Source organism: Colius striatus, chromosome 16, assembly GCF_028858725.1.
Source record: "Colius striatus isolate bColStr4 chromosome 16, bColStr4.1.hap1, whole genome shotgun sequence".
In the NCBI taxonomy this organism is placed as follows: Eukaryota; Metazoa; Chordata; class Aves; order Coliiformes; family Coliidae; genus Colius; species Colius striatus.
The window spans coordinates 10,498,519-10,523,041 of NC_084774.1; the positions used below are offsets into that span (position 1 = coordinate 10,498,519).

General features: G+C 45.9%; 2 protein-coding genes across 2 annotated transcripts in view; both read right to left on the bottom strand.

The window, feature by feature from the left end:
• COL9A3 (collagen type IX alpha 3 chain) overlaps nucleotides 1-10,387 on the bottom strand; it is a 35,497-nt gene extending 25,110 nt beyond the window's left edge. Inside the window, exons 1-6 of the mRNA XM_062009449.1 lie at nucleotides 10,322-10,387; nucleotides 8,980-9,048; nucleotides 5,320-5,355; nucleotides 4,622-4,693; nucleotides 3,856-3,909; nucleotides 52-87 (exon numbers count right to left, since the gene is read on the bottom strand). Of these exons, the coding sequence (XP_061865433.1) occupies nucleotides 52-87; nucleotides 3,856-3,909; nucleotides 4,622-4,693; nucleotides 5,320-5,355; nucleotides 8,980-9,048; nucleotides 10,322-10,387 (333 nt within the window). The remainder of the gene's footprint in view (nucleotides 1-51; nucleotides 88-3,855; nucleotides 3,910-4,621; nucleotides 4,694-5,319; nucleotides 5,356-8,979; nucleotides 9,049-10,321) is intronic.
• A 1,737-nt stretch (nucleotides 10,388-12,124) lies between these two features.
• On the bottom strand, nucleotides 12,125-24,044 carry OGFR (opioid growth factor receptor). Its single transcript, XM_062009300.1, has 8 exons — nucleotides 23,764-24,044; nucleotides 19,665-19,709; nucleotides 18,886-18,948; nucleotides 18,487-18,568; nucleotides 17,592-17,670; nucleotides 17,051-17,117; nucleotides 16,609-16,757; nucleotides 12,125-15,507 (listed from the first exon to the last, which is right to left on the bottom strand). Exons 1-8 carry the CDS (start codon nucleotides 23,992-23,994, stop codon nucleotides 14,142-14,144), a joined length of 2,082 nt encoding a protein of 693 aa, XP_061865284.1. The 5' UTR covers nucleotides 23,995-24,044; the 3' UTR covers nucleotides 12,125-14,141.
• Between the last annotated feature and the right edge of the window lie 479 nt (nucleotides 24,045-24,523).

The following is a 24,523-nucleotide window of genomic DNA, read 5'->3' on the forward strand; positions in this document are numbered from 1 at the left end:
TTTGTTTGACATACAAGGTCCCTCTCTTCTTCCGTTCTAGGAGGTACTTACAGCTGGTCCAGGCGGCCCGGCAGGTCCTAATGCACCCTATGGGAATAAACCAGAGTGCAAATTAGGAGGGATAAACCAAACTCCCCTTTGGGGCAGACCCTAAGGCCTCCTCTCTGACACTAATCTTTGTCTGAAAACTCCAGCAGTGTCTCACAGTAACAGCACACAGCAGGAGGTGCTCAGCTGAAGTCACAAATACAAGGATAGAAACTTAAGGATAATGACTCTGCCATTCCTGATTAATTACTGGCTGAAGAACAGTTTGAGGTAGTAGGGATGGATGTTCAGAACTGACCCCAGCAACTTCCTTCAGCATTTGCTGGGCAAGAGAGAGGAGAGACTCAAATGTGAGTTGCTCCTAAAACTCTAAACAGACACTTCTGCAAATCACAGCTGGCCTCAGATCAGTCTGCACAAATACCTAAAGGTTCCTAAACTGAATGTCACTCAAGCAGCTCTTTGCTTGCATTTGTATTGTTCTCAGCTCTTGTTGCTCTCAGATAAAGGTAGAACTTAAAATAGTGAGATGGTGAGAGACTTAAACACAGCACAAACCACGTTGTTATATTTATGGAATGCACTAAACTAGAGCCAGCAAGATCCTCGTCTCCTTGTGCAGGGAACAGAATGATTACAGCACGAGGCTTCCTCAGTGTCTGCCCAGCTGGATTGTCCAAACCTGCTTTCCAAACAAACAATCTCAAAAAGCTGCACAGAAATATCTGGAGGATGATGTCCTGAAGTGGAACTAAATGTCACATACCCCTAGCACCAGGGAAACAAGGCAGATGGGCAGATCTGGGAAACAGCCCTACACACCACTGCTTATTGTGGTCCCAGGGATGACACCAGCCCCTTCCTAATGGTCTGCATACCAAATGAGATTAGAAAGAGGTTCCCCTTGTTGAGCTTAAGGAGAAAGATACAGAGGACCCAAGGCCTCATTAAGAGCAGTCTTGTGAGGAGAGGACTGTAATCCAATAAAAGTCAACTCTGCTGCACATGTCAGTTCATTCATTTCTCTTGCTGCAGGTTCCTCTGCTTTTCTTCCAGTCACTTGTATCATTAGGCTGAAGTTCTTAAAACTACTAATGGTTGTAAGGGACAAGCTGGGACCTCCTCCTGCACAGACAACATGGAATTCCTGGCACCTACCCACTGACACCCAAATCCTGCCCCCACTGAAACGAGCTGTGTAGCCCCTTTCTGCTTTGGCCAACGTGCCAGAAGGTTGGCAGAGTACCTAAAGTGTCAAATGCTGGCACTTTCCTTAATTTGGATATCTTTGAGGGTGTAAGGTGCAGCAGTGAATGAAAGAAAGATCATCAAGTCCCTGAGCAAGCTGATCTGACTTCAAAGCAGAGACTCTAATTTACACCTCGACTTTAATACCGTTGTCTGACTCAACTCATTCTCCCCCCAGAATTGTTCTTTCACTTTTGATTAGAAAACAATCTCACCATAATATTTTCCCTTTAAAGTAATACACTTTATGAATCTACAACTGTGGAGCACAGGAAATGCTTGATTAATGTGACATTCCTAAAGAAACATGAAGAATTATGTTTTCCTCAGTGCTTACAGTGTAAAAGCACCAAACTTAATGGCCCTTGAGAACTTGCCAATGAAGGACACCAGTATCCAGCACTGAGGTCACAACCCAGCCTGTTCCTGGCTAAAACAAAGGAGAGGGGTTTTTTTTTAATTGGAAAACCAAGTAGGCTTGATGTAATCATTCTGGAAGCAGAACCATGAGAAAAGCTAATGGATGTTGAGAGCAACAAGAGATATTTCAGATGAAAAGCGTTTTGGCGTGCTGCCTTCACAGTGCTCTGCCCCTGGCCAGACATGAATCACTGCTGGACTGATGAAGTGTGGCACACAGAGGAAAAGAGTTGTTTAGCAATAATGTATTACTAAAAACTGTCTTCCATATGCTAAACACCTTTGCTCTGCCACTCCAGCTCAGAAAAATAGGCTTATTTAGGAGAAGTCACAGTGTTAAGCAAGAATTCAGTCCCACAACAGTCAGGAGACACCTGCTTGAGTCCTGGGAGATTAAAATGTGTTCTAAAGGCTGGGGAGAAGAAAGAAAAGAGGGATAACAATGCTGTCCTATAAGAATGCTAAAGCTTTGGGAGGTTTTTTTCCTTCTCCAGGCTTTTATTAGAGCAATTAAAATGATTTTCAAGATGGACCACTGACCTCAAAAAGCTCCCATAAACACCAACAGGTCCCAAGTTTGCTCCATCCTGACAGGTTGAGTTATGAGACACATCAAATCAGAGCATGCAGTTACAGTCATTGTGCTTGTGTGCTTCCACTAAACAGCTAAAGAGGAAGTCCCTGTGCCCAGAAATTATCTGCTCAATTACCCTGCAGACCAGGAGCTTGTGTGCTACACTGGACATGGCCAGATACCACCTGCAAACAGAGAACAGAGGCACAGAACTGCTCAGTCTGCTGCGTGTGCAGCTGAGCTTTTCTGTTTTAAACATCAGAGATCACTTCCCAGAAGGTGCTGGACTCTTGCCACAGACTGAGAGTGGTCGGGGTTTTGCAGCCCTGGATCTCTGGGGAGAAAGATGGGCATGAGGAACAGCAAAGATGATGGGTTTTGGTGCAGTGGTGATGGACAGAGGCTCAGAGCTGTGACCAAGGTGTTTGGAGCCTGTCACTCAGCTTTTCAGTGGCCATGCAAACTTTGCCTTGCACATGGGAAAGGAAGAGACCTGATCTAGGTTGATCTGCTTCTGCAGGGGGGTTGGACTAGATGATCCCTAAAGGTCCCTTCCAACCCCTACCATTCTACGATTCTATGAAGAGAAGCAGATCAAAGATACATGGCTCTACCACTCATCTCTTCAGCTAAGTGAGATAACTCACAGTTTTCAGCTTTGGGTCACTCCTTGAAGCAGCAAATGGATTATTGAGATGTACTGAATGTGTCAGACAAGTGCACTTTTCTTAACCTCTGCACGCTGTGACATGTTCAGCCCCTCACTGCAGCCCTGGCTGTGGGTACAAGCCTTAGCTCCTCACATTGGGAGACAGCAAAACAGCCATATTGGATAAAAATCTGGGCTGAGTGGCTCACTAATGTTTAATTCTTCAAGTCACAAGGAGGCCCAAGTGCCTTTCCAGCCACACTGTAGATGATCTGAAGGACATCTCAGGCAGTCATTTCCCTGTCCTCGTGGTGCCCCTGAGCAGAGCTCAAATATGCAGAAAGCAAGTTAAAAATCCTCTTATTTCTTGCTAAACTGGCTGGGGAAATCTATGTCAAAACAACTAATAATGTCAATCATATGGACAGCCCCAGAATTAACTAAAGGCCAAAGTTTAAACAGTAATTATACAGTAGCAGTAATTATAAACACAACAGCTGCACACTCAGACTGCAAATAAAGGCCAAGCCCAGCTTCACTTTCATAAACTTTATAATTCAATCTATTGACTACCTCAAGGAACTTTTTAGCCACTTGGAATATCACCAGAGCTATTCTGCATTGCTACTGCCACCTCTGAGGCTACCCATGCCCACTCAAAGCCACGGGAAAGGGAGAAACATGGATCTCATGCCATGCTGAATGAAAAGCTATCTGAAGCTTCTTCCCAAGGGTCCAAGTATTCTGCAAGGGGGGGTGGACTAGATGATCTCTAAAGGTCCCTTCCAATCCCTACCATTCTATGATTCTATGATCATCAACACCTGAATGTCACCAAACAAAAGAATGAGAAATCATCAATACCCTGAGTGACAACATCCATTTAAAGGGATGTAGGATCTAAGGTGGTACTCACACGGTCTCCTGGAGGCCCATTTGGGCCAGGTGGGCCATCTGTTCCTGTTAAACCCTGTTTAAAAGTGAAAGAAAAGTGTGAAACAGAGAAATGTGAGCTGCAGGAAGTCCTTGTTGCTGTCAGCAACACCAACCAGCTGTATGCCAAGCTCTCAGGAAAGCCTAACCCTTTTATTCCTCTCTGTAACTACAAAGTGCCAGAAGCAAGTGCTCAGCAGTGTTTCCCGTGTGAGTGAGCACCAAGTGTTCCTCTGACAGGTTTGCTGTGCTGCAGCTTCGCTGTGGGAGCTGCTGCATGCTTCCTCTCACCTGGTGCAGAAGCAAATGTGCTGCCCAAAACCTTACTCACACTCAGCTGCCATGGCAGGGTCATGGGAAAACTTGACCCTGTGCAATCCAGAGCTGCAGAGCACGTGAGCCTGGTGACCAGCACAGCTCAGCTAGCGAGTGAGACTGGATTTCTGAGTTGAGGCTTAAGGAGTTTGCTCCAGAAACATAATCCAATGCTCATTTCTGCAACCTGTCCACTGCGGTGTTTCATTGAGTGCCATCCTGTCAGAAATGCATCTCAAAATTGTTCTCATTCTCATTAACCCAGTCAAGAGGCTCAACTGTTAAATCTCTCCTTATATTTGACACACGTGTAGATCCAGTGCTCACTTTGTTTCTCCAGTAGACACAGAGAAAGTCAATGAGACGCTTTGGGTAAACATCCACATCTATGTGGAATACTTAAAAGATCTAAGAGATGATGACAAAATACTCACATCCACTCCAGGAAGGCCAGGCAGTCCAGCTTCACCAGCTGCCCCAGGCTTCCCTGGTGCACCTTTTGGCCCCTAAATCAGATTAAAAGGCAATCCTTGTAAACATCATAGCAAGAGAAACACGTCATGCATTGACCTAGGCCACAAGATATAATTTGTTGATATGTTAATTTTACACTATGGAACATGGAAGAATTCCTGCAGAGAAAGGAAACTTAACACAAAACCATATCCAAGTCCTGAACACATTTCAATGCTTTGGCTCAGTTCTTTGCCATCCAATTAATCACACAAGCAGTTACCTGTGAGCTGTTCCTAGTAGAAAGGGATGGGTAAGTGACCCAGCACAAAGAGCTGTGCCACTTGGTACAATTTTTAGCAGCCCTTGACAGACTGAGGAGCTGAAGCAGACTCAGACTGATGCCAGAAATCACCACATATATGTGGCTTGGAACCAGTTTTAGTTGTATAACTAAATCAAGTTGTATAACTAACTTGGTGATGGACAAGCTTTATTTCAGGCATATCCTCCTCTAGCATTGAAGCAGGAGAACATGCTTGTCCCCAGGACCAGTGCTGAGCATCTCCATCCCTGTGTTACCCTTACAGAAATCCTGTGAGCCAGCCAACCTCAGCTCTTGCATGTCATTTCCTTCTCAAAAGGATGAAAAAGCTAATGTCAACCAGAAGATACTTACTGATGGGCCTGGCAAACCAGGAGGGCCTGGCTCTCCCTAAACAAAAGAGAAAAGACATCAGTGTTAGTGCTGAACCTCTTTCTGTTGACCTCTTGCAGCAGTGGTGCCCCCAACCATCACAGTGCTCGTCTCCCTTTGTGCCCACTCCAAGGTTTCCCATACTCAGTCTCACAAAGCTGATGCTCTGGATCCTGCTATCCCCAAAAGTAGGATAAACCTGAATGGCTTTTTTCTACATCTATAGTAGGAGATTTAGTGAAACCCACGTCCTCAGCCTCCCAGCGAGAACCAGTGCTTCAGAATGGTGCCCAGCACATCTGATCCTTTGCACTTGGGTTTGTCTGCAAGTGGGACAGAGAAGAAGCTGGATGGTTATCAAGGCTTCCAAACATCTTCCTGATTAAAGGATACAATGATAAGCTCCAGGTATCCAGGACACAGTATGGAGTTGGGGGCTATCAGAAAGGGAAGAATAAACAAACTGTCTCCAATGATTTTCTTCATATGGCTGAGCTTTGACAGGAGAAGCAGACGAACAAAGCCCCCAACTGATTTGCACCTAATGCAATTGCACAATCTGGATTAAACCCAAGTTTTACAAAGTATTTCAAAAGCTCTCCTTTTTCCCTGTCTCAATGGAAAGGAACTTTTAAGAACAGCATTAAAAGTGTTTGAGAGACAACATTTAAAGAGCCTTTGAATCACTCCTAGCTCAGCCAGATGTAATATCATGCAGGAGCTGATGTGGACATCAGACAAGAAGATGTTTGTGCTCCCCTGGTAGCTCCCATGAGAGGCAATCAGCTGGGAACAGACAGAGCTCGACTGCAACTCGGTTTCCCACCTCACCCTGTGGAAAATCCCCTTTGTGTCCCAGTTCCAGAGATCTGGATGAAGCCCTTCCCTCCTGGCTTTAGGATAAGCACATGAAACGCTGTGAGAGGCTCAGGTATTGTGGGTGAGCAGATGGGAAGGGACACATTGATACCCTGGAAGAGGGCGGTTATTAACAGAGCAAGGCTAGAGATAACACCATCCCCACTGTGGGCCTGATACTGAGGAGTTAGAAGCAAAGGTATGGCATTTCTAGCAGGGTTCCATATTTACTGTGTGGGTAACTGTGAAGTCTGTGGGCAAATCTCTCAAGACTGGCTGCTTTGACTCACTCAGGAGAGGATTTATGTACTGAACTGGTGACCGACCAACACACAGACCACAGGGTCATGGAACACAGGGATCTTTATGCTCTGGCTGGCTGAGGCAACTGCTTTGCCTATAGGTTTTCCATAAATAGTTACCATTATCATAGGTGGGGATGGTCCCTTGCCAAGGAAATGAAAGGAGCAGTTCTTCTGCAATGAATGGCTTGAAAAGGCAGCTTGAAACGGCAGTAAGGTGCTTTGCTCCCTCCTCCACCGCTTCAGATTGCCAGCTTCTGGCCATTTTTTCTTGCCTGCATGCTGGCAATCCATACAGCAAGGTCACAGCACCAGCAAAAGGGATTCAGGACCCTCTTAAACCATGATCCTGCCATTGTGGACCACTGCGGGACTCTGCAGGGGCACCAGAACTTCAGTCAGCTGAATCAAAAGCCTCATCAGTGTTTATACCCCTAATACCAGATCAGTGGGAATTAGAGGCAAAGGCTGTCAGCAAAAGGAAATGCTCTCCTGGTGCTATGCCAGAGGGAAGGAAGTTTACTCTTTCTTAGCAAGTCAAGCCAGGAGACTGAAAGCTGGGAGGGGAGGGAGGGGGAAAGCAGCTTGATTTGTGAAAAGTGACAATTGCTTATTAGCAATTTGGGGAATTACATCCCCAGAAATAATTCCCAGGAACTTGTCACTAATTCTTTCGATCACAACACGCTGTTTCTATTCTTGGGAGGGAGAGATTTTGCTTGTTACTGAGTATGAAACGTGGAGCACGTTCAAGGCTATAATTATACAAGATTTCAAGGGGACTTAATGTTGCAGCTCCCACTGAAAGGCAGGAAACAAAGGCAGCAGCTTCTAGAAACTGTGCTTTATGGAGTTCATCCAAGGTTTGTTGGGAGATATCCTGAATAATTCAGCTGTATGTTATGCACTGCTGGCTGCTCGTGGCTGATGGTAAGGGACTGCTGAACACCTCCAGCACTCATCCACCTCAAAGACCATTCAGCGGCTCTTCCCACACAGTGTTCATCCAAAGGCATCTGTGAAGGCAGCCGAGCTGCAGTGGCTTACAGAGGTCAGGGAACTTGCACAGAGAGGGTCCAGAAATGTTATGATTGTGCTTTAAAACAAAAGTCTCATCACTAAAGGGAAAGCCACCAGAATAGCGGTTTCATTCTTTGTGGTGGGAGAATTGACACTGTCCCTCAGGTTCCACACGAGCCTCAACACCCAGAGCTATGAGAATGCACAGCAGGGGTTTGATTTGAGACACTGTAATATCTTGGAGGGTACTGCCAGGAAAGCAGTAGCCCTTAAACTGAGAGGTTGCATGTCTCAACACTGGCCACAGCTCTCAATCTCTTCTATGCATTCGCTTAAAGGACTCAGTAGCGTCCTGCTGAATAGCTGCAACCATCCCAGAGCCTGTCCCTGGAGCACCTCACACAATCTACCATACACCCATATACCAAGGAACTCACATATCTTTCTTTTTTTCCCTTCTTATCCAAAAGAAACTGACCTGGGCGGAATGAACAGATTGTTTTCAAGGTTGCTTAAAGGCCCAACTCCCACAAACTGACTTCACACGACCTTTAAAAAGCCCCATTCCATGAGCAGCTCAGAGAGACAAACACTGCTCAGGCTGAACATTGGAGCAGGAATCTGGCTTTTTGCATTTGATGTGGTCCTGTTAAAGGTCCACACAATGCTCTTTTAACCCCCTGCCAGCTACAGGACACCATTCAGTCCTTATCCAACAGATGCACAGAAGCCAAAGTTTTCATTCTGGTAGAAACATCAATTAACTGCACAAGATTTTCTCCTCCATAAGTCCCACGGTTCAAAGTTCTCCCTCTGCAAGGGGTGTACATATAAGGAACTGCTTGTTAAACTAAAGGGCACCCATTTCATTTGCCTTTTGTGGCACTACAGGCAGCTCATGTCTGGCAGCACACGAGCCAGAGTTTCACCTCTCACATGGTTAAGGCAGTCACTGACAATGTTGAAATGAACACCACATAAGTAAAACCAGTGTCCCACACTGTGTATTTGAGTTTCTTGGAGCCTCTCTAGCAACATGGATGCTCTGAAGTGTCACATAAACTTTTCTGAAGTACAGAACATGAAATGACACCAGCACACATCATACCTATGCACTCAGTCTTGCATATGACATTCCCCTCCCTCCCTAGACACCAAGAGAGAAATATTCTGCTTTGCAAGCAGGGTCAGGGATTCCTGTGCATGCATTAGCTTTGTCCTGAACCCTCTCATGAGAGAGGGGACTGATCCTGCAAAGAACCTGAGGCCACTCAGCACCTCTGCTCACTTTTCTGACCCTTGCAAAACGAGGTCTCTTATGAGCAGCCTGCTTCTGCAGGTCCATTCAGCTCTGAGGGATGGCCCAAAGGCTCTGGAGAACAAGAGCAGCTTCTTCTCTGCCTCTGCTCCACCCCTTGCCCTGCCCCTCAGCCTCCCCTCCTCTCTGCTGTGTGTCACTCACATCTATGCCATCCTTGCCAGATGGGCCAGGGGGTCCTCGAGGTCCAGGAGGGCCTTGTGGTCCTATCCTCTGAAAGGAATAATGGGGAGAAAAGAGAGAGGAGTTTATTTTTTGCATCAGAAAAAAACCCCATATGGGCTAAATCAGAAAGCAATGGCTGAGTCCTACAGCTTCACCCTAAATCAGCATCCAGCAATCAGAAAGCAATGGCTGAGTCCTACAGCTTCACCCTAAATCAGCATCCATCCCTCAGGGCCCCTGCCACTCTGGGTGGACTCAGAGGAGCTCAGAACTGGTGCAAGGCTCCCAGCTTGATGAATTGGTGGCTTATGGTGGGAATCTGAGCTGGTCACTGGGCAGCAAAGTGGGTTTGGTTATATAGGAAACTGCTTTCACTGCCTCCAGGAACATTTTGCTTTGGGCAGCGGGAAAAATGCAAAGCTCACAAAAAATAGGTGCCATGTGCTTGGCATTAAAAGTTAACTTATAGTCCCAGTCTGCTGAGGTGATGGAAGAGCCAGGTGGACAGCACTGGAGACAGAGAAAAGGAAAGTCTCCTCTATGAGCAGGATGCCATTTAAAAGTGTGGGATTTTGGAAGTCTGAGGTTGGGGGGAAGGAAAAAAAGGTCCAATAAATGACTCCTGTATGGAGAGGGCTCTAGAGAGCAACTTGCTGTAGCTTCAGTGAACAAAGGTTTCATTGTAGAAGCAGCTCTGCTCACAGCAGATGAGGGCAGCTCTGAACTCCTGAGCCAGACTGCAGAAATTCCTCAGTAGCACAATGAAAAGCATCACTCAGGGATTGCTTCCCCAAGCAGTCATATTAACACCACACAGGGCAGTTTAACCCAGCTTCATGTCTGAAGTGAGCAAGGGTTAAATGTGCTACTTTATAGGTGTAAGATCTGAAAACTGGCTGAGGGAAGGAATAAGAAACCCTGATTGAGACCCTCTCAGGTCAGCAGATCAGTTTCATTGGCAACCTACTACTTCATTGTAAAAGAAAACTGCTGCTTTTACATCAACAGGTCTCTCCTTTCCCAAGGCTCTGTCTCTTTTAACTGCAATCCTGAATAAGGCAATGCTTTCACAGAAAGTATAAAGCAGCAGTTTGTCCAGGAGGGTACAATCCAGAAGCCCACCCACAGAGGCACAAACCCAGCTGCACTTGCTGGGCACTGTGTGTACCAGCACAAGCAACACACACGTTTTACATCACCTCCAGGCTCTACTAACCTGCCTCTTGCCACATTCCATCCTGCAGATACAGCACACACAGATCACTGTCTTTTCTCTTATGGATGCTTTTCTTGAGCATAAGATAAAAATGAGGCTTCTTACCTGAGCTGAGGTGGTGGCCAAGAGCTGACACAGGAAGAGAAGCCCAAGAGAGGAGAATTCAGCCATGGTGCCCAGGCTCTGCCTCTCTTCCTCCCTCCTGGGCAGCTAAACTGTTTCTTCTCTGGGGTCCAGCAGATCCCTCCTCCTCCTCTTGAGTCTCAGCTTACAAAGGAGACTCCCAGCCTCCAGATAAACCTGTGGCTCCAGCCAGAGGGGCAGAGCTCAGAGCTCAGGCAAGAGGGGCTGAGCTGGGAGGAGAGAGGTTTGGGAAGGAGGTGGGAGAAGGAGGGGGAGCAGCAGTCAGTCAGAAGAGAGGCTCATTCATGCCCTGCTGGGCAGTCCCAGCCTTGGGCAAACAGAGATGGAGCCTACAGAAGGGACATGGACTTGCAGACACAAAATTGTATCTGCTCCAGATGGAGATACAAAGATATTCCTCAGATCTCACCTGGGCCACTTCTCAAAGCCCATCACTACCTCAGCATGGGACAGATAAAAAGCAGCACAGAGCAAGAGACATTCAGTGCCTGAGGCAGAAGAATGAACACATCTGGAATGAGGGTGAGATGCACTACAGAGAAATGCACTTACTGCTTGGTGAGATGGTTTATTAGCTCTGGAGGTGTAGTCACATCTCCCTGAAAATCCAGCTCCACTGGGATCCAGAGCACAGTCAGCCACAGACAGACACAAGGAGAAAGGAAAAAGGAGAAATATTCTCAGAGCCACACAAAATAAGGAAGAATTGCCTGTGAAATATTGGCAAGGAAGGAGCAGGATGACAGCTCCCAGGCAGGTAATCCTGAGTGGCAATAGATTCACAAAAGTCCATCACAAACAGCTTTGTGTTTCCCTTTATCAAGTAAAGAGTTTCATCCAAAGCAGGGCTTGGAAGCAGAGAGAGAAACAACAGACAAGATTCATCAGGACTGAAGTGACACAACTCATTTGGTTTGCAAGAGGAAAGCAGAAGGGGAAAAGCTTAAGAAATGAAAAGGCAGGTTTCAGTTTGGCATCCTCACACCAGGAGGTTTGTAGGAGCACACAGTGTGTGCCTGTCCAGCTTCCCAGCAGCCAATATTCCACCAACCTTGACAGAAGGATAAAGGGCTCAAAGATTCCCTGAATTCCTACATGATTTTGTGGAACAGGCAGCTGGGGACAGAAAGGTCCTTACAGAAAGGTGTGTCTGTATGGCTTTGGATTGCTTCAAAGTAAATGGAATGCTTTAAGACACCACAAACCCTGGGAGAGTGAGAGCAGAGAGAGGGTAAAACCAATCCCAGTTCCTCAGCCACACATTGCTCATAGCAAACTAGGGCTTGGAGGGCTACTGCAAGCAGATCCTGCTTATGGCCAGCCAGGGAAGAGCCCCAGGAGTATTCTCCTTCAAGCCCACCCCATAAACAGGAGGACTGCTTCTCCTCTCCATGTTCCCAGGCAGAGGGAACACAGCTGAAGGGACACAGTGACTTACAGAAACCATTAGGACAGAGACACCCCTGTGTTTGTCCTGAAGAAAAAGGCTCAGTGGAGTACAGCCCCCCTGGGGTTTCTGTACAAGATACACATGTGGGGGCAGGTGTCTTTTCCCCACTCACTGGCCATATTTCACAGTGATGGAGAACACTGATCATCATCTCCACATGGAAGAAGCCCCAGGTCTATGCCATGGTGAGCCCAGCAGCCCTCTGCTGGGAACAGCAGAAAACTCCCTGCAGCTCTTGCTGGAGGTGACCAAAGTAGCGTGAGATGGCTCCAGGGGGTGTGTGTGTGGCAGATATATAGTCACATCCTGGCCCTCTAAGATGAAACAAATGTGGACACTGGCAGGCATTGAAGTCATGCTTTAATAGGTGGCATTAATGTAACAGACCCTGTGGTACAGCTCTGAGTGCTGGAAAACATCCTGTGAACTCACTGCAAACACCTACAGCCAAAACTCTCCAACGTGCTCATGAGAGGGAACAGTTTGCTTTGAGCACTCCAGACCAGGGCTCACAGTGAAATCCCATGGAATACCAAAACAAAGCACACAGCATTGTTACAAGATATATGATCTATGCCCCAACTGAGCACACCTTCACAATGAAAACATCATTAAATAAGAAAATCACTAGAAATCTGTACAAAAGCCACAATTAACAACTTCTTACGACTCTTTCATGAAAGAACTTTCACATCTTGAAGTATTTCTGGCTGTAGGTAAGTGTATTCCTGGTGGCTATTTATTTAACTCCATTTGTTCCTCAGAAAAAAAACCCCTAAGGAAGTGTTTTAAAACCATTAAAGCCTTTTTTCTCCATTGTGTGTGTGTTTGATCATGAACTGAGATGTTAAGATTGCAGACTTTGCTTCCCACAGTGGTGTGCAGCCTGCTGGAGCAGGACCCAGTCTGGGAAGGCAAGTCACCTACCAAATTCCTTGAAAGATGAAGCTTCAGCTGTAGCAGAGAGGGGAAAAAACACTAAGGTTGCACAGGCTACTGCATCTGCTCTCTGGGAAGGTGGGCAAGCCTCAAGCCATCTCCTACACAAAACAAACAGCACCTAAAAACCCCCAAACTAAAGTAAACAATCTGAGCAAATAGGGAGTTCAAACCTTCTGGCTGTTGGAAACTGTTTCCTCTGCTGCATGAAACAGCTCCTCTGTTGGAAACCTCTTGGAGTGAAAGTGCTAAATTGTTTCATGCTCCTTCAGACTTGGTTGGAGACCCTGTAAGTTGTGCAGAATAGCTAAAGGGGAGGTCAGGAACATTAAGAAAGGCAAATAGCTGGCAAGGTCTGAAAGTAAATTCTTGAGGGCTGTGAATAAATGAACCAGACAAGTGTACTCCTTCCAATTAAAGTTTCAATTATCTGCCCCACAAAGCCCAGTGGTTTCCAGACATGCTGCACTCAATCATGCCCTTTGCTGCCTGACATGCTGATCAGGGATGGTAAAATAACCCTGCCCCAACTAGGAAGTGGGTTAAATCTGACACATCTGGCTTCCAGCAATGAGCCTGCAGAAGAGAGAGCCCCAGGGGCCACTGCAAATTAACAGCAAGGTCTGCAAAGTATGCAGTGCAAAAAGCTTTGTTCCATTTTGGCAGCTGGGAAAGGAAGGGCTTTGAACCAGCAGTGGGCACAAACATCTGTGGAAGACTATGTGCAGGGTCTGAAAGTGGTGGAACAACCTGGGAGAAGAGCCACAGACAGCTTTCTGCCAAGTCTCAAGGCTTTTCCCTTAGAAACCAGTAGACAATTCATATTCTTAACAATTTTAGCAAGCACTACAAAGCAACTGCTGTGGGGGATAAAGGGAACAAATTACTCAGCACTTTGCACCCTTGAGACCAGCATCTTTGGGGCAAAAGGAATAAATCTCCTGGGAACGTCCAGCCTTCCAAACTAAAGGTTACATGGTAATAGAAAGACCTGGCCAATTAGGTCAAGCTGGCTTACATTGAAGATCATGTATTTAATATCTACTTGACCAGTTCAAGCCAGGGAACAGGTCAGTTTTCCTCTTCTATTTGAGAGGGGACACACCACCATCAAAGCAAAGTGCAAAAATAGTCCTGAACATCAGATAAAAACCAGGGACAGATACAGCCTCTCTGTGAGCTGGTTTTCCTCTTTAGGGTAACCAAGGGCTGGATCTCAGGGAAATGATTACAGATGACTTTAAAAAGTGTGGAAGAGTGAAAGTCAGAGAGGGGCTCCCCTGCATCAGCCCAAAGGAAGGTTATTCTTCCGTGTACTTCTGCTGTCAAATCACCAAGCTGGCTCTTGGTAGTTAGGGCAGTGTCATCTCTGTCTGCTCAAGGGCTTCCCTCTCAGTGTGCTGCTACCTGCTCTTCATCAGTTTCTGTTCCACACTCAGAGCTTTCAGGTTTCTGTGTTGCAACCTCAGCACTGTCTGCCTCAGGACAAACGGGTGCCGCGCTCTGCTCAAGACCCTCTGGAGCTTCCTTCTTGCCCGGGACTTCTGCTTGCACTTCTTCACTTGCACTTGCTTCCTTTTCGTGCTCTTCTACCCCATCTACCTCACTTTTGTCCCCCAGGAGTATGCTGTTGCAGTGGTGCTCATCATTCCTTGCTGTGACTTGATCTCCACCTGCCTCTGAGCCATCACTTGCTGGAGAAGTCCGTCCAGTCTCGGGGAGCCTGGACCCAACTGAGGGGCTCACAGCCCCACCATCTGCATCACCACCCCCCTTCTCACTTGCCCCTTCCACACCAGTGTTCTTCTCACTGACATCTTCTTTTTCAGCCTCAGTGTTTGCAACTGATGGATTTAACTTGGCACAAGAGGCTGGGGGCCCCATGGGCAGGTTTATGGCTAACCTTCTCGATATTCCTTGATCGACTTTCCTCCGTTTCACAGCTGCAACAGCAGCCTCCGGCACTGGCGGCTCTTTGGTGTTTGCATCCTCTCCTTTTGGTGCTTCCTGGTCTTCCTCTGCTTGTGGGAGAGGAAATGAGGAGGATCCTGCATCAATTGCACATTCTCCCAGGTTCCTGGAGATGTTTTCAATATCAGGAGGGCTTCTCAACGCTTCGCTCTTTGGAGCCTCCGCGATATTTGCGTCCAGTTTTCTCTTCTTGCTCTCCTTTGTGCAGTCGCTCTCTGCTGTACCCTGTGCTCCTTCAGCCTCACTGTTTAAGTCCTTCTCCTCCTGCTGGGTAAATGAAGTCTCTTTCTCCTCTTCACCATCTCCTCCAGTCAAAACACATTCACTTCTCTTCTCTTTTACATCATCACTCTGCAAGTTGTCCTCGCCCTGCACATCTGCAGCATCTCCAGCTTTCTGTTCATCCTCTAGAGACTGGTTCTGATCCTCCTCCACAGAACCATCACATTTTTTAGCAGGAGTCTCCTGTTTCTCTTCAGCTTTTTGGTGCAGCTGTGACTTGGCAGAGCGGGACCTGTACTTGAGGAGTTTGTCATGAGGCCCCCACACGAAGCTGCCTCGAGGTTTGAAGTGTTGCCAAGCGTAGTGGACCAGCTCTCTTCTCTCTTTTTTGTTTCTGATGGTGAACAAGAAGTAATCCAAGGCACTTTTCTTCACATTTGGCAACGTCTCCTTCACAAGAGTTTCTGTTAGGAAAAACTTGACCAAGTGCACTTGATACCTTTCATATCCCATCTCCCCCAGGCACTTCAGGATGCGAGTAATCCGCAAGTTGTTGTGGCTGAACCTGAACAAACACATAAGCAAAGCTGTTACCTGAAAGTCTTACAAGTCCCTACAAGCCCCCAGGGTAGCTGCAGAACGTTGTGCTTTATTGACTCGGTTCTATTAAAGACCATTTGACAATGCAGATGGGAGCAATGACAGGCTTAAAACACCTACTGCTGCCATCTGCCTTCAGCAGCACCTTCTCAGTCCTTCTTGGCTGCTGAGATTAACCATTTCAGCTCTTTGGAAAGGGTCTGTCTTTCTGCATCACTCACCAGTGTGTAACAGCCACCACACTGGAAAAGACACCCAAGACCATGCAGTCCAATATCCTGTCCCTGCAGGGTAAGTCTGCTAAAAGGTATAACACAGGCAAGCAAAGATGCTGCCAGAAATGCCTGACTTGGGGATTTAAGCTGGACACAGCTTTTTCCCTTTTTTCTTTTAATATTTGACAGTCTTCAAGTTGTTTTTTTTTCTTTTGTGAGTCTGCCTACTCCTTTTAGAACCCTTGTTAACATCATCAGAACACAAAGGGTCGTTACTATCTCTGTAATGAGACCTGCAATAACACACACACATTTTACCATCAATTTGCAGCTCAAGGATTCAAAGCACTTCACACACATTAAGGCAGCTTTATAAACAATCAGGGCAGCATGGAAACACTCCTATTTTGTACTTTAACAAAGGCAATTTGGCTACCTGTGAAAATGTTTCAGATTCCTGCTTAAAGTGTAGTTTTAAACACAAGCTCTGCTAAAGCAAACATGAACATCTCCAAGTCTGTATTTTGTACCTCAGAACACCACCATGAGGAATGGCTGCTGGCAGCAGCTGCACTAGATGCAAAAGAAAACCAGTCTCAGATGGTTTACTTCTTATATTTGGCATTATTAAAGTGACAGAGAGTGTGATGAGCTACAGTCAGGGGCTGAGCCAAGTTAAAAATACTTCACCTAGTGAAGGTTTTTATCAACAAAGGCCTCCAGTCCTCAAGGGATGAGGGTTTTCTTGCCTCCAGTCCTCAAGGGATGAGTGTTTTCTTGACTTTGGCTTTTTTGTGCCCTCTCAAAGCAGTATCTGGCTGTAGCAAAGCAGCAGCAGTGCAGAGACTCACCGGTTCAAGTTCTGAAATCGTTCAGCCCAATTCTCTGCTCTCTGAAGTTCTCCAGTTTCCTTGTTGGTCAGAAGGATTCCATAAAATCTCAGCATGAGCTGGTAAGCACGTACAAACCTTTGCATGACTTCCTTGGACTTCTTAAAGGCCTGGAAATGAGACAAATCAATGAGTACAAAGTGCAGCTCCATGATTACCTGCACCAGTTTAAGTTGCACCTGATTTATAGACAAGGTTTGATTGTATCACTCAGCATTTTGTTTGCTGCTGGCAGATACAAGACAGATAAATGTTTAACAGTGCTTGAGTGAGCACTGAGGCCTCAATAAAGCCATGTAAAAACAATCTAGACTTCAAATAGAAGGTCTGGGGGAATTTAGCAGAGTTTTAGGGAAAATCTTTACATCCTTCAGATCTCAAAAAAGACCAAAGCTCTGAGTACCTGAATTTCTTGACAGGTGAGAGGTCTGGCACGTCTGTTCATCCCATGCTCACGTAAAGGGAAGAGCCTGAAGGGAAAGAAACCTTCAGCCCAGATGAGCAAAGATGCCATCCAACCCAGGACACTCATTTTGTTAGGACAAAAAGAAAAGATTCCAAAAATTGTGGTTTCACAGACATCCCTTGGAGACCTCACACCCTTACAGACACAGTAGTTTACTGTATGATAAATCAATCCCCCTCTAACAGCATTTTCTACATCAATTATAACGTTCTTTGCCTCTCTGTGTTGCCCCAATATTTCGTTCTGCAGTATGCTGCAAGACCAAGTGTGAGTCAGATCTGTAACTCCACTGGAAAACCTGTCTTCAGGCTTTCTACTTCATTGTTTCCAGAAGAATGTAACTCAGTAAAGAGGATGCAAGTTTCATTCCACAGTAATTTGGGGCCTTTTGGGAAGTTGAATTCAGGAACACAGATGTAACTGACTCTTAAGAGAGGCACAACTAAAGACAGGCACTATATGCACACAGACAGGTTACCACTGTATGTAAGAATGGTTTTCTTCCAGAATTTCATAGTTGTCCCACCAAGACTCGAGCAGAATGTCAATATGCAAACCTGAAAAGGAAAAGAGAAAAAGTCAGGCAAGAAGAACTGACATCAAATGCAAACACAGTTGGTCAGTCACCCAAGGTGGCCCATTACCCAGACACAGGCATTGGTTTCTCTAACCACACAATCATTCTGGTAAGGAAGGGAAAAACCCTCATATTTTCTACCACCACACAGAAAATTCAGGAGCTTACAGCAGGAAGATGGATATTTTGAAAGGGAAATTCTTGGGACTTTTTGGTTCGCTTTGGGTTTTTTGTTTGGGTGATGTGTTTACTGCTTGACCTAAACCAATGTCTGTCTATATTGCAACATATTTCTTCTCATACATGACAACATAGACCAGAGTAAGTAAGCCATGGTAATGAGAAGCCCAGATTCTGGTGCATCCCAGACTGCAAAAAGCTTTGCTACACAGTTAACAGTTAGAAAAAACAAGTGACTGCAAACACAAGACTAAGAACTATGTTCAGGCAGAAGAGATCAATATGACTCTTTTGTTCAAGTCATACAAAAGAGAGTGGAATTTAGCACTTTGAAAGCAATCAATACTTCTGACCATAACTAGACAACTACACTGGTAAGGCAGAAAAAACCCTTCACTTTCTGCTACCAAAGAGAAAAGTCAGGAGCTTCCAGCAGGAAGAAAGATATTACAAAGTGGAGATTTTGTATGCTTTGGTTTGGGTGTTTTTGTTTTAGTGATGTATTTTGTTTGGTTGGTTTGGATATTTAACAATTGGCTCACATGGATCAAGCTACTCTTTCACCAATTCAAGCAGCTGCAGCAGAGCTGCATCAGTTATCACACAATATACTCACCCTGGGGCATGAAACAAATCTCATTCTTATAAAAGCTTAAGTTCCACATCAATTCCTCCTCGTTTTCTGGTTCTATCAAACCCTGGAGATCAGATCAAGAAATCAACAAGCAGCAATCTTTTAGAAGGCAGTGCTCACTTCAACGTTTCTCCTTGCTTTCCCTCCCATTTCCTAAACATGCCAAGCCAAAACCTTGAGCCATGTTTTGAGAAGTAACAGCTTGTTTCTCATGCACTCACATGCACATCATCCCTTCTCCCTCACAAATTAATGCTTGAAAGGTTCTGAGCCCTGCCAATGTAAAGACAAAAGGCCATCCCCAAAGGTAGAAAGTGTTCCTAAACTTGGCATGTGATGAGAAGAGCCACAACAGTAGGTGCATCATCGTTCGGTCCATACCGGGTAACAGTGTCTGTATCTCTGCAAGTCTCTCGCTGCGTGCCAGTTGCGTCTGCCTGAGAACTAGAGAAAAGACAGATTAGAGATGCAAAGCAAAGCTGAGTTCTGCAAAAAAAACTCCCTCACTGACTGAATTCAGCATCTCACACATGCTATCCTGCCCTCTCTGCTCCCTGTGCCCTCTCAGCACCCCACAAACCAGTCAGCTTCTTACTGCGTTTGTTTCTCGGCATTCCTGAAAGACAGCTTTGGACTAAGAGAGGTTCAAAGTATCTCCTTTAACCACAACATTTCTTTTTCCTTCCAGTTTTATTAATCAAAGCCTTTATGTTTTATGCATAACCTTTGTCCCAGTTGGGTTTTCCTATAGAAATGGTCAGAACTAGCTGGAAACCCCAAACAGTAAAATGACATTTTCTTCCTTAACTCAAAGGTTTGATAACAAGACAAACTAAGCCCTGTGTGTTTGTCTGAGAGACTATATTCCCCAGAGTCTGAATCAGAGATTAGACTTTTAAGACTGTGGAATTTAAGATGCAGAAATATGTCTCAAATTCAGGATTCTTCTTCACTGTAGACATTACTGAAATAAAGTTCCCCTCATCTTTGCTCTATGTTCAACAGCAGCCTTATGGATTTAGCAGCACATTGATCTGGACAGTGGATAATTACAGAGCCCCACAGTCACATTAGGTATTTATGTTATTGGACTTCTATTCCAATAATCATCTTTATTATTGCTCATCTCTCCAAATAAACAAACCTGATGTCAAGCCTACCTGAAAAATCCTCTGAAACAGCGGGGATGAATTTGGCCTTTGCTCCTACAAATAAAAGACATTTAGTTGGAAACATTTTGACATGAAACTGCACTAAGAAAACAAACAAACAAACCCAGAAAATGAGAATACCCACAGCAGTGACAGACATGATGCCTGTTAGCAGCCAAGTGACAGATTTACCTCCTTACAGCTGAATTCACTTGATTTTAGTAACAATTCAATTTGATATAGAGAAAAATGAAGTGTCAGGTTCTCGCTGCAGTGATGTGCTGGCTTCATTCCAAATGCAGCATTTAGACAGCACAAAGAGTAGCTCCATTTCTTCCTATGAGCTTCACAGAAATGAAAGTTGCAAGTGTAACAACTGAAAATATGTTGTAACTGAATTATAGACTTAAAGAATTCTTTATTCCAGTGGATTACTTCAACAAGAAGTGATTTTGTTACACTTCACAAGCAATACAGACAGGTATCATCTTGCTGAGGGCTGAACCACTTTGTCCCAAACCAAGAAAGTGCCTAAAAGTGTTCTGTCAAGACAGAGAATCACCAAAATGAACCAAGAACAAGAGGCCTCACTCAATGCTGAAGTGGTCGATGGCAGCTCACAGCCAGAGCAGGGTCTTTGTGAAATAGGGGTGAGATGTGCAAGCTCTTGCAAAACAAGCATTTGAAGAAACTCAGAAGAAAGAAGCAGCAAATGCTCTCCCAAGTTATTCTTTTAATTCCATTTGATGCTTCTTGAACTCATTTGGACAGAGAAAGATGAAAAAAAGCCCCACTCTCTAGTGAACATTGAGCACCAATCACTGGTTCCATTAATGAGCAAGACAGGAGCTGGATGAGATTTTGTAATACATTGTTGTAATGAAATCATCCATCCAGCTGCCTTGTTTGTTGTTAATACTTCAAAGGTATGAAGAATGCACAGCACTTGGGAGATCCAGCCTTCATCCACAGAGGGAGGTCCTAATGCAGAATTTATCCATCATGATTCCACATATTTTGATGGCAGGAATTAAATAAAGCTCAAGTTGTTTTTTAAATGCAACAACTTGTGATGACCTAAACTAATGTCTGTCTACATTGCAATACACTTCTTTTTCTACATGACAACACAGATCAGAATAAGTGGCAGAACTTCCCATAGCCACAGGGCCCACGTGGGGGTGAGAAGCCCAAGTGCTGGTGCCCATCACTGCAATCTACTCAGATCACACAAAGCTTTGCTACAGTTAACAGAAAAAACCCAAGTAAATGGCTGCACACACAGACTATGTTCAGGAAGAAGAGATCAATGTGATTTTTTTGTTCCAGATGTACAACAGAGACTGGGACTTGGCACTTTGAAGTTCATCAATGCTTCTGACCCCAGGTTTTGAATACCAAGCATGAAATGCTGATACACATGGAATTAATGAAAGATTCATTCCCAGTTATAGAGGAATCAATTTCCAGATATTCTTTACACTTCAGGTTCTAAAGCAACATCCTTTAACATAGTCAAGTGGGACAGGCTCACAGTAGACTGGATGCCAATGATGGGAGGCTGTAAGGCTTGTCTGGAATGAAGTTGGATCCAAAAGAAAGGCATTCAGGAACACATCACAAGAGAGAAGATGATGGGGAAGCAAAGAGAGCAAACCTCAGCCTTCCTTCCAAGCAAGTTGTTCCTGGATCTCTAGAAACTTCTCTTTAAGTCACATTGAAACATAACTTTAACTTTTTTTATTCCAGGTTAGAAAGACCAAGTGAACTTCAAGACTGAAACCTGCGTATCTAAAACAAATCCCCTATTTCTCACCACACAGGTAAGTGGATTTCTCCCTCCAAACCTGCAATACATCAGTCAGAATGTGCTTTGCTGTGCAAAGAGCGTGAAGAAAGCAGAGAATAAAGCCAGGAGAGGGCAACACAAACACTATTTGGCTGAAAACTGGAAACCACCTTCAGCCAGAAGGATGAAAGAACACACAGATTGTGGACATGACACAGGAATGAGAAATATGACAGAAGCCTGGCAGAACAATTGAAACCTTTTGTTGCTGAAGAATTAGGAGAAGGCAGAAGTACAAGGCTTGTTATTAAAAGACTGCTCTGAGCAGCAGAACATGAAGCCCATGCATGACAGCAGCCTAGGAGGTAACCTTTTTTTACAATGAGCACAAACCCCAAGATTTTCAACAAGCCAAAAGCACCAAAATGTAAAGGAGCTTAAAAGACACATCTGCAGGAGTTTAAAAACTGTGCCCAGGGATTATTGAGAGACACAAGTGAGATGCAAAGCCAAAAGCAGAACGTTCAGTTGGTTCTGAAAATGCACAGTGAGAATAATAATAATCAAAACAACTCCAACCTCAGTACTGAATAAAACCATCAGTAGCTTCAGACACAAAGTATACCATCTAGGCTGAGGGGAGAAGGATGAGAGTTAGTGTCATATAAGGAGAAGTAAGAACTTGTTTGGGAAACTGATCCATGCCTGTGGCACAGACATCAATGGATAGCAGAAGATTTACTTAACAATTTTTCGGACACAGTCAGAGAGAAGTTACTACACACCCATCACTGAAGGAAGAACTCCTCTTGAGAGATGCTGAGCAATATTCCAGAGGCTGTAAGTCTCAGGGACAACATCTTCCTTTCTGAGGCAAAGGTCAAAAAGTCCACTCACTGGAGTGAGAAAAGGGTCCTTGTTTTTACAGCTGTCACCACCCAAAGCTGCTCAAAGAAAAAACCCCAAACTGAAGAACAAACACATTCAGCAAACAATAACCTGAATGTTCTGGAGGCTTTAGAACTTGGGGACAAAACTAGAACTACATTCCCTGCAGTAAACTCCACGAAGACACAGAGATCAGCACATCCAGCTGATGTATTTCAACTTTGACTTTGTTTGCAAATTACAGAGTGGGTTTCTGTAGGAAGCCACAAGGGTTTGCAACACTCTGCTGCACAGAATTGGTTTTTAAAGGAGATTATTTTCATATCTTCATGCTTATTAAAGTTCATATTAAGATTCCTTTATAAGTGCATTCATTTAAAGCTTTATCCACCTGTTTACATTCTCAGAATACAGAGGAGTCGTTGGAATGAAATTCAAGTGAAGGGTTTGTTTCCCTTTCCCCGAAAGGGGAGGAGCAAAGATAAAGGGCTGGCAGGAAACGCCAGCAGAGAGACAGTTTAAGCAAGGCTCCACAAGAAGTTACTGACAGTCAATGTCAAACTCAAGAACACTGATGCTAAAGAGTGGAATCTCGGGTAAGATAAACATGTTCGTTTCAAATCAACTACATTTTAAGGCAGAAGACAGGGGTGTTCTGTGCCTCCCTCATCGGAACTGCTCGTGGATCTACAGTTTTTATAGCATACAAAAGGTCACCATGCAAAGATGAAGACACAAAAAGAACCCCTTAAAAGCAAGGAGCTGCTGAAGAACATCAATGTCATAACACTGCATCCCGTGGCCATCACAATGTGATGACAGGCAGGTGCCATACAGAAGGCAGAACTTGTATTTAAGAGATAGAGTATCCAGATCACAGAGAACAGTGGGGAGAGAAACATTAAAACCCATCTCATGGCCCTCTAATGAGTCTTAAGGGGCCGTGAAACTGAAGGTGTCGTGAAGTGCCAGCACACCTCTGCCTTTGCCACCCCCTGGGCTCACCTCTGAACTGGCCTCAGGCTGACACCTCTCTGTTAAGATTTGCTTCAAGATTAAGACAAAATGATACAGTGGTGATGGCTGCCAGGACAAAAGCCCTGATGACTTCTTGGAAGTATTTCAAGCTGCTCCAGTTGCCGATAGTAAATTAAGGATGCGCTGAAATCCCTCTCCCGCACAGAGTGGGCGGCCTGAAAAGATCCACATCAACAGCACACGCAAACTACCGGAGGACCAGCTCTCAAGGCACCGGGCTGGCCGCTCGCTCTCCAAACGGCTGCCTTGGCAGAGGGAGAACCCCTGCGGCGTGCGCGGAGCGGGAGCCGGCGGCGGCCGAGCGGCCCGAGGAGCTGCCGCCGCGCACGGGAGCGGCTTCCCGGCCCCGTCCCGTCCCAGAGCATCCGCTCCGACGCTCCCCCCCGCACCCACCTGAGCCTGCCGGGAACCGCGCACGCAGCCCGGCTGCTCCCCCGCATCCTCCGGCTCCTCCTCGGTTGCCGCCTCCGCTCCCTCCACATCTCCGCCTTCGTCGCTGCCGCCGCCATCCTCCTCCTCCTCTTCCTCCTCGTCGTCGTCCTCCCAGGTGGAGTCGTACCTCCAGAAGCCCGCCTCGTCCTCCGGCTCGTCCTCGTCGGCCCTGAAGGTGATCCAGGCCGCCATGGGGAAGCGAAAGCGAAAGGAAAGGGGCGGCGGGGCCGCACAAAGCCCGCGCACGTGGGGGGGCAGCCGCGGGAAGGAAGCGCCCGCACGCCCCGCCCCCTTCCTGCGGCGCCGCGTCCCATTGGCTGCCGCCGCCTCGCCGCGCGGTCCCTGCGCCCGCCCGCCCGGAGCCCCGCGGTCCTGCCCCTCGGCGCGGGGGAAAACACGGGAGGAAGCGCAACGCTGCTCTTATCCACCCACTGCAAGGGGTGCTGGACACGGCACGAACCTCCTCTTACAGAGAAATGGGTAAGAATCGTCTTCGCAAGCAGCAGCACTCGGTGAAAGGGAAGGGACTCGGCTCACCCAGAGCATCCCCTTCATCTACCTTCACACCAGTATCTGTGTTACTGCGTTGCTGATGAAAGCCCGAGTGGGGTTTCCTTGCTTCAAGGATGGTGGAGAGGGGGAACATGTCAGTGTTGCCACATTTCTACTTGAAACCATGAAAACTGACTGAACTATTTTATTGGTATAGCAAAAGGAGCAG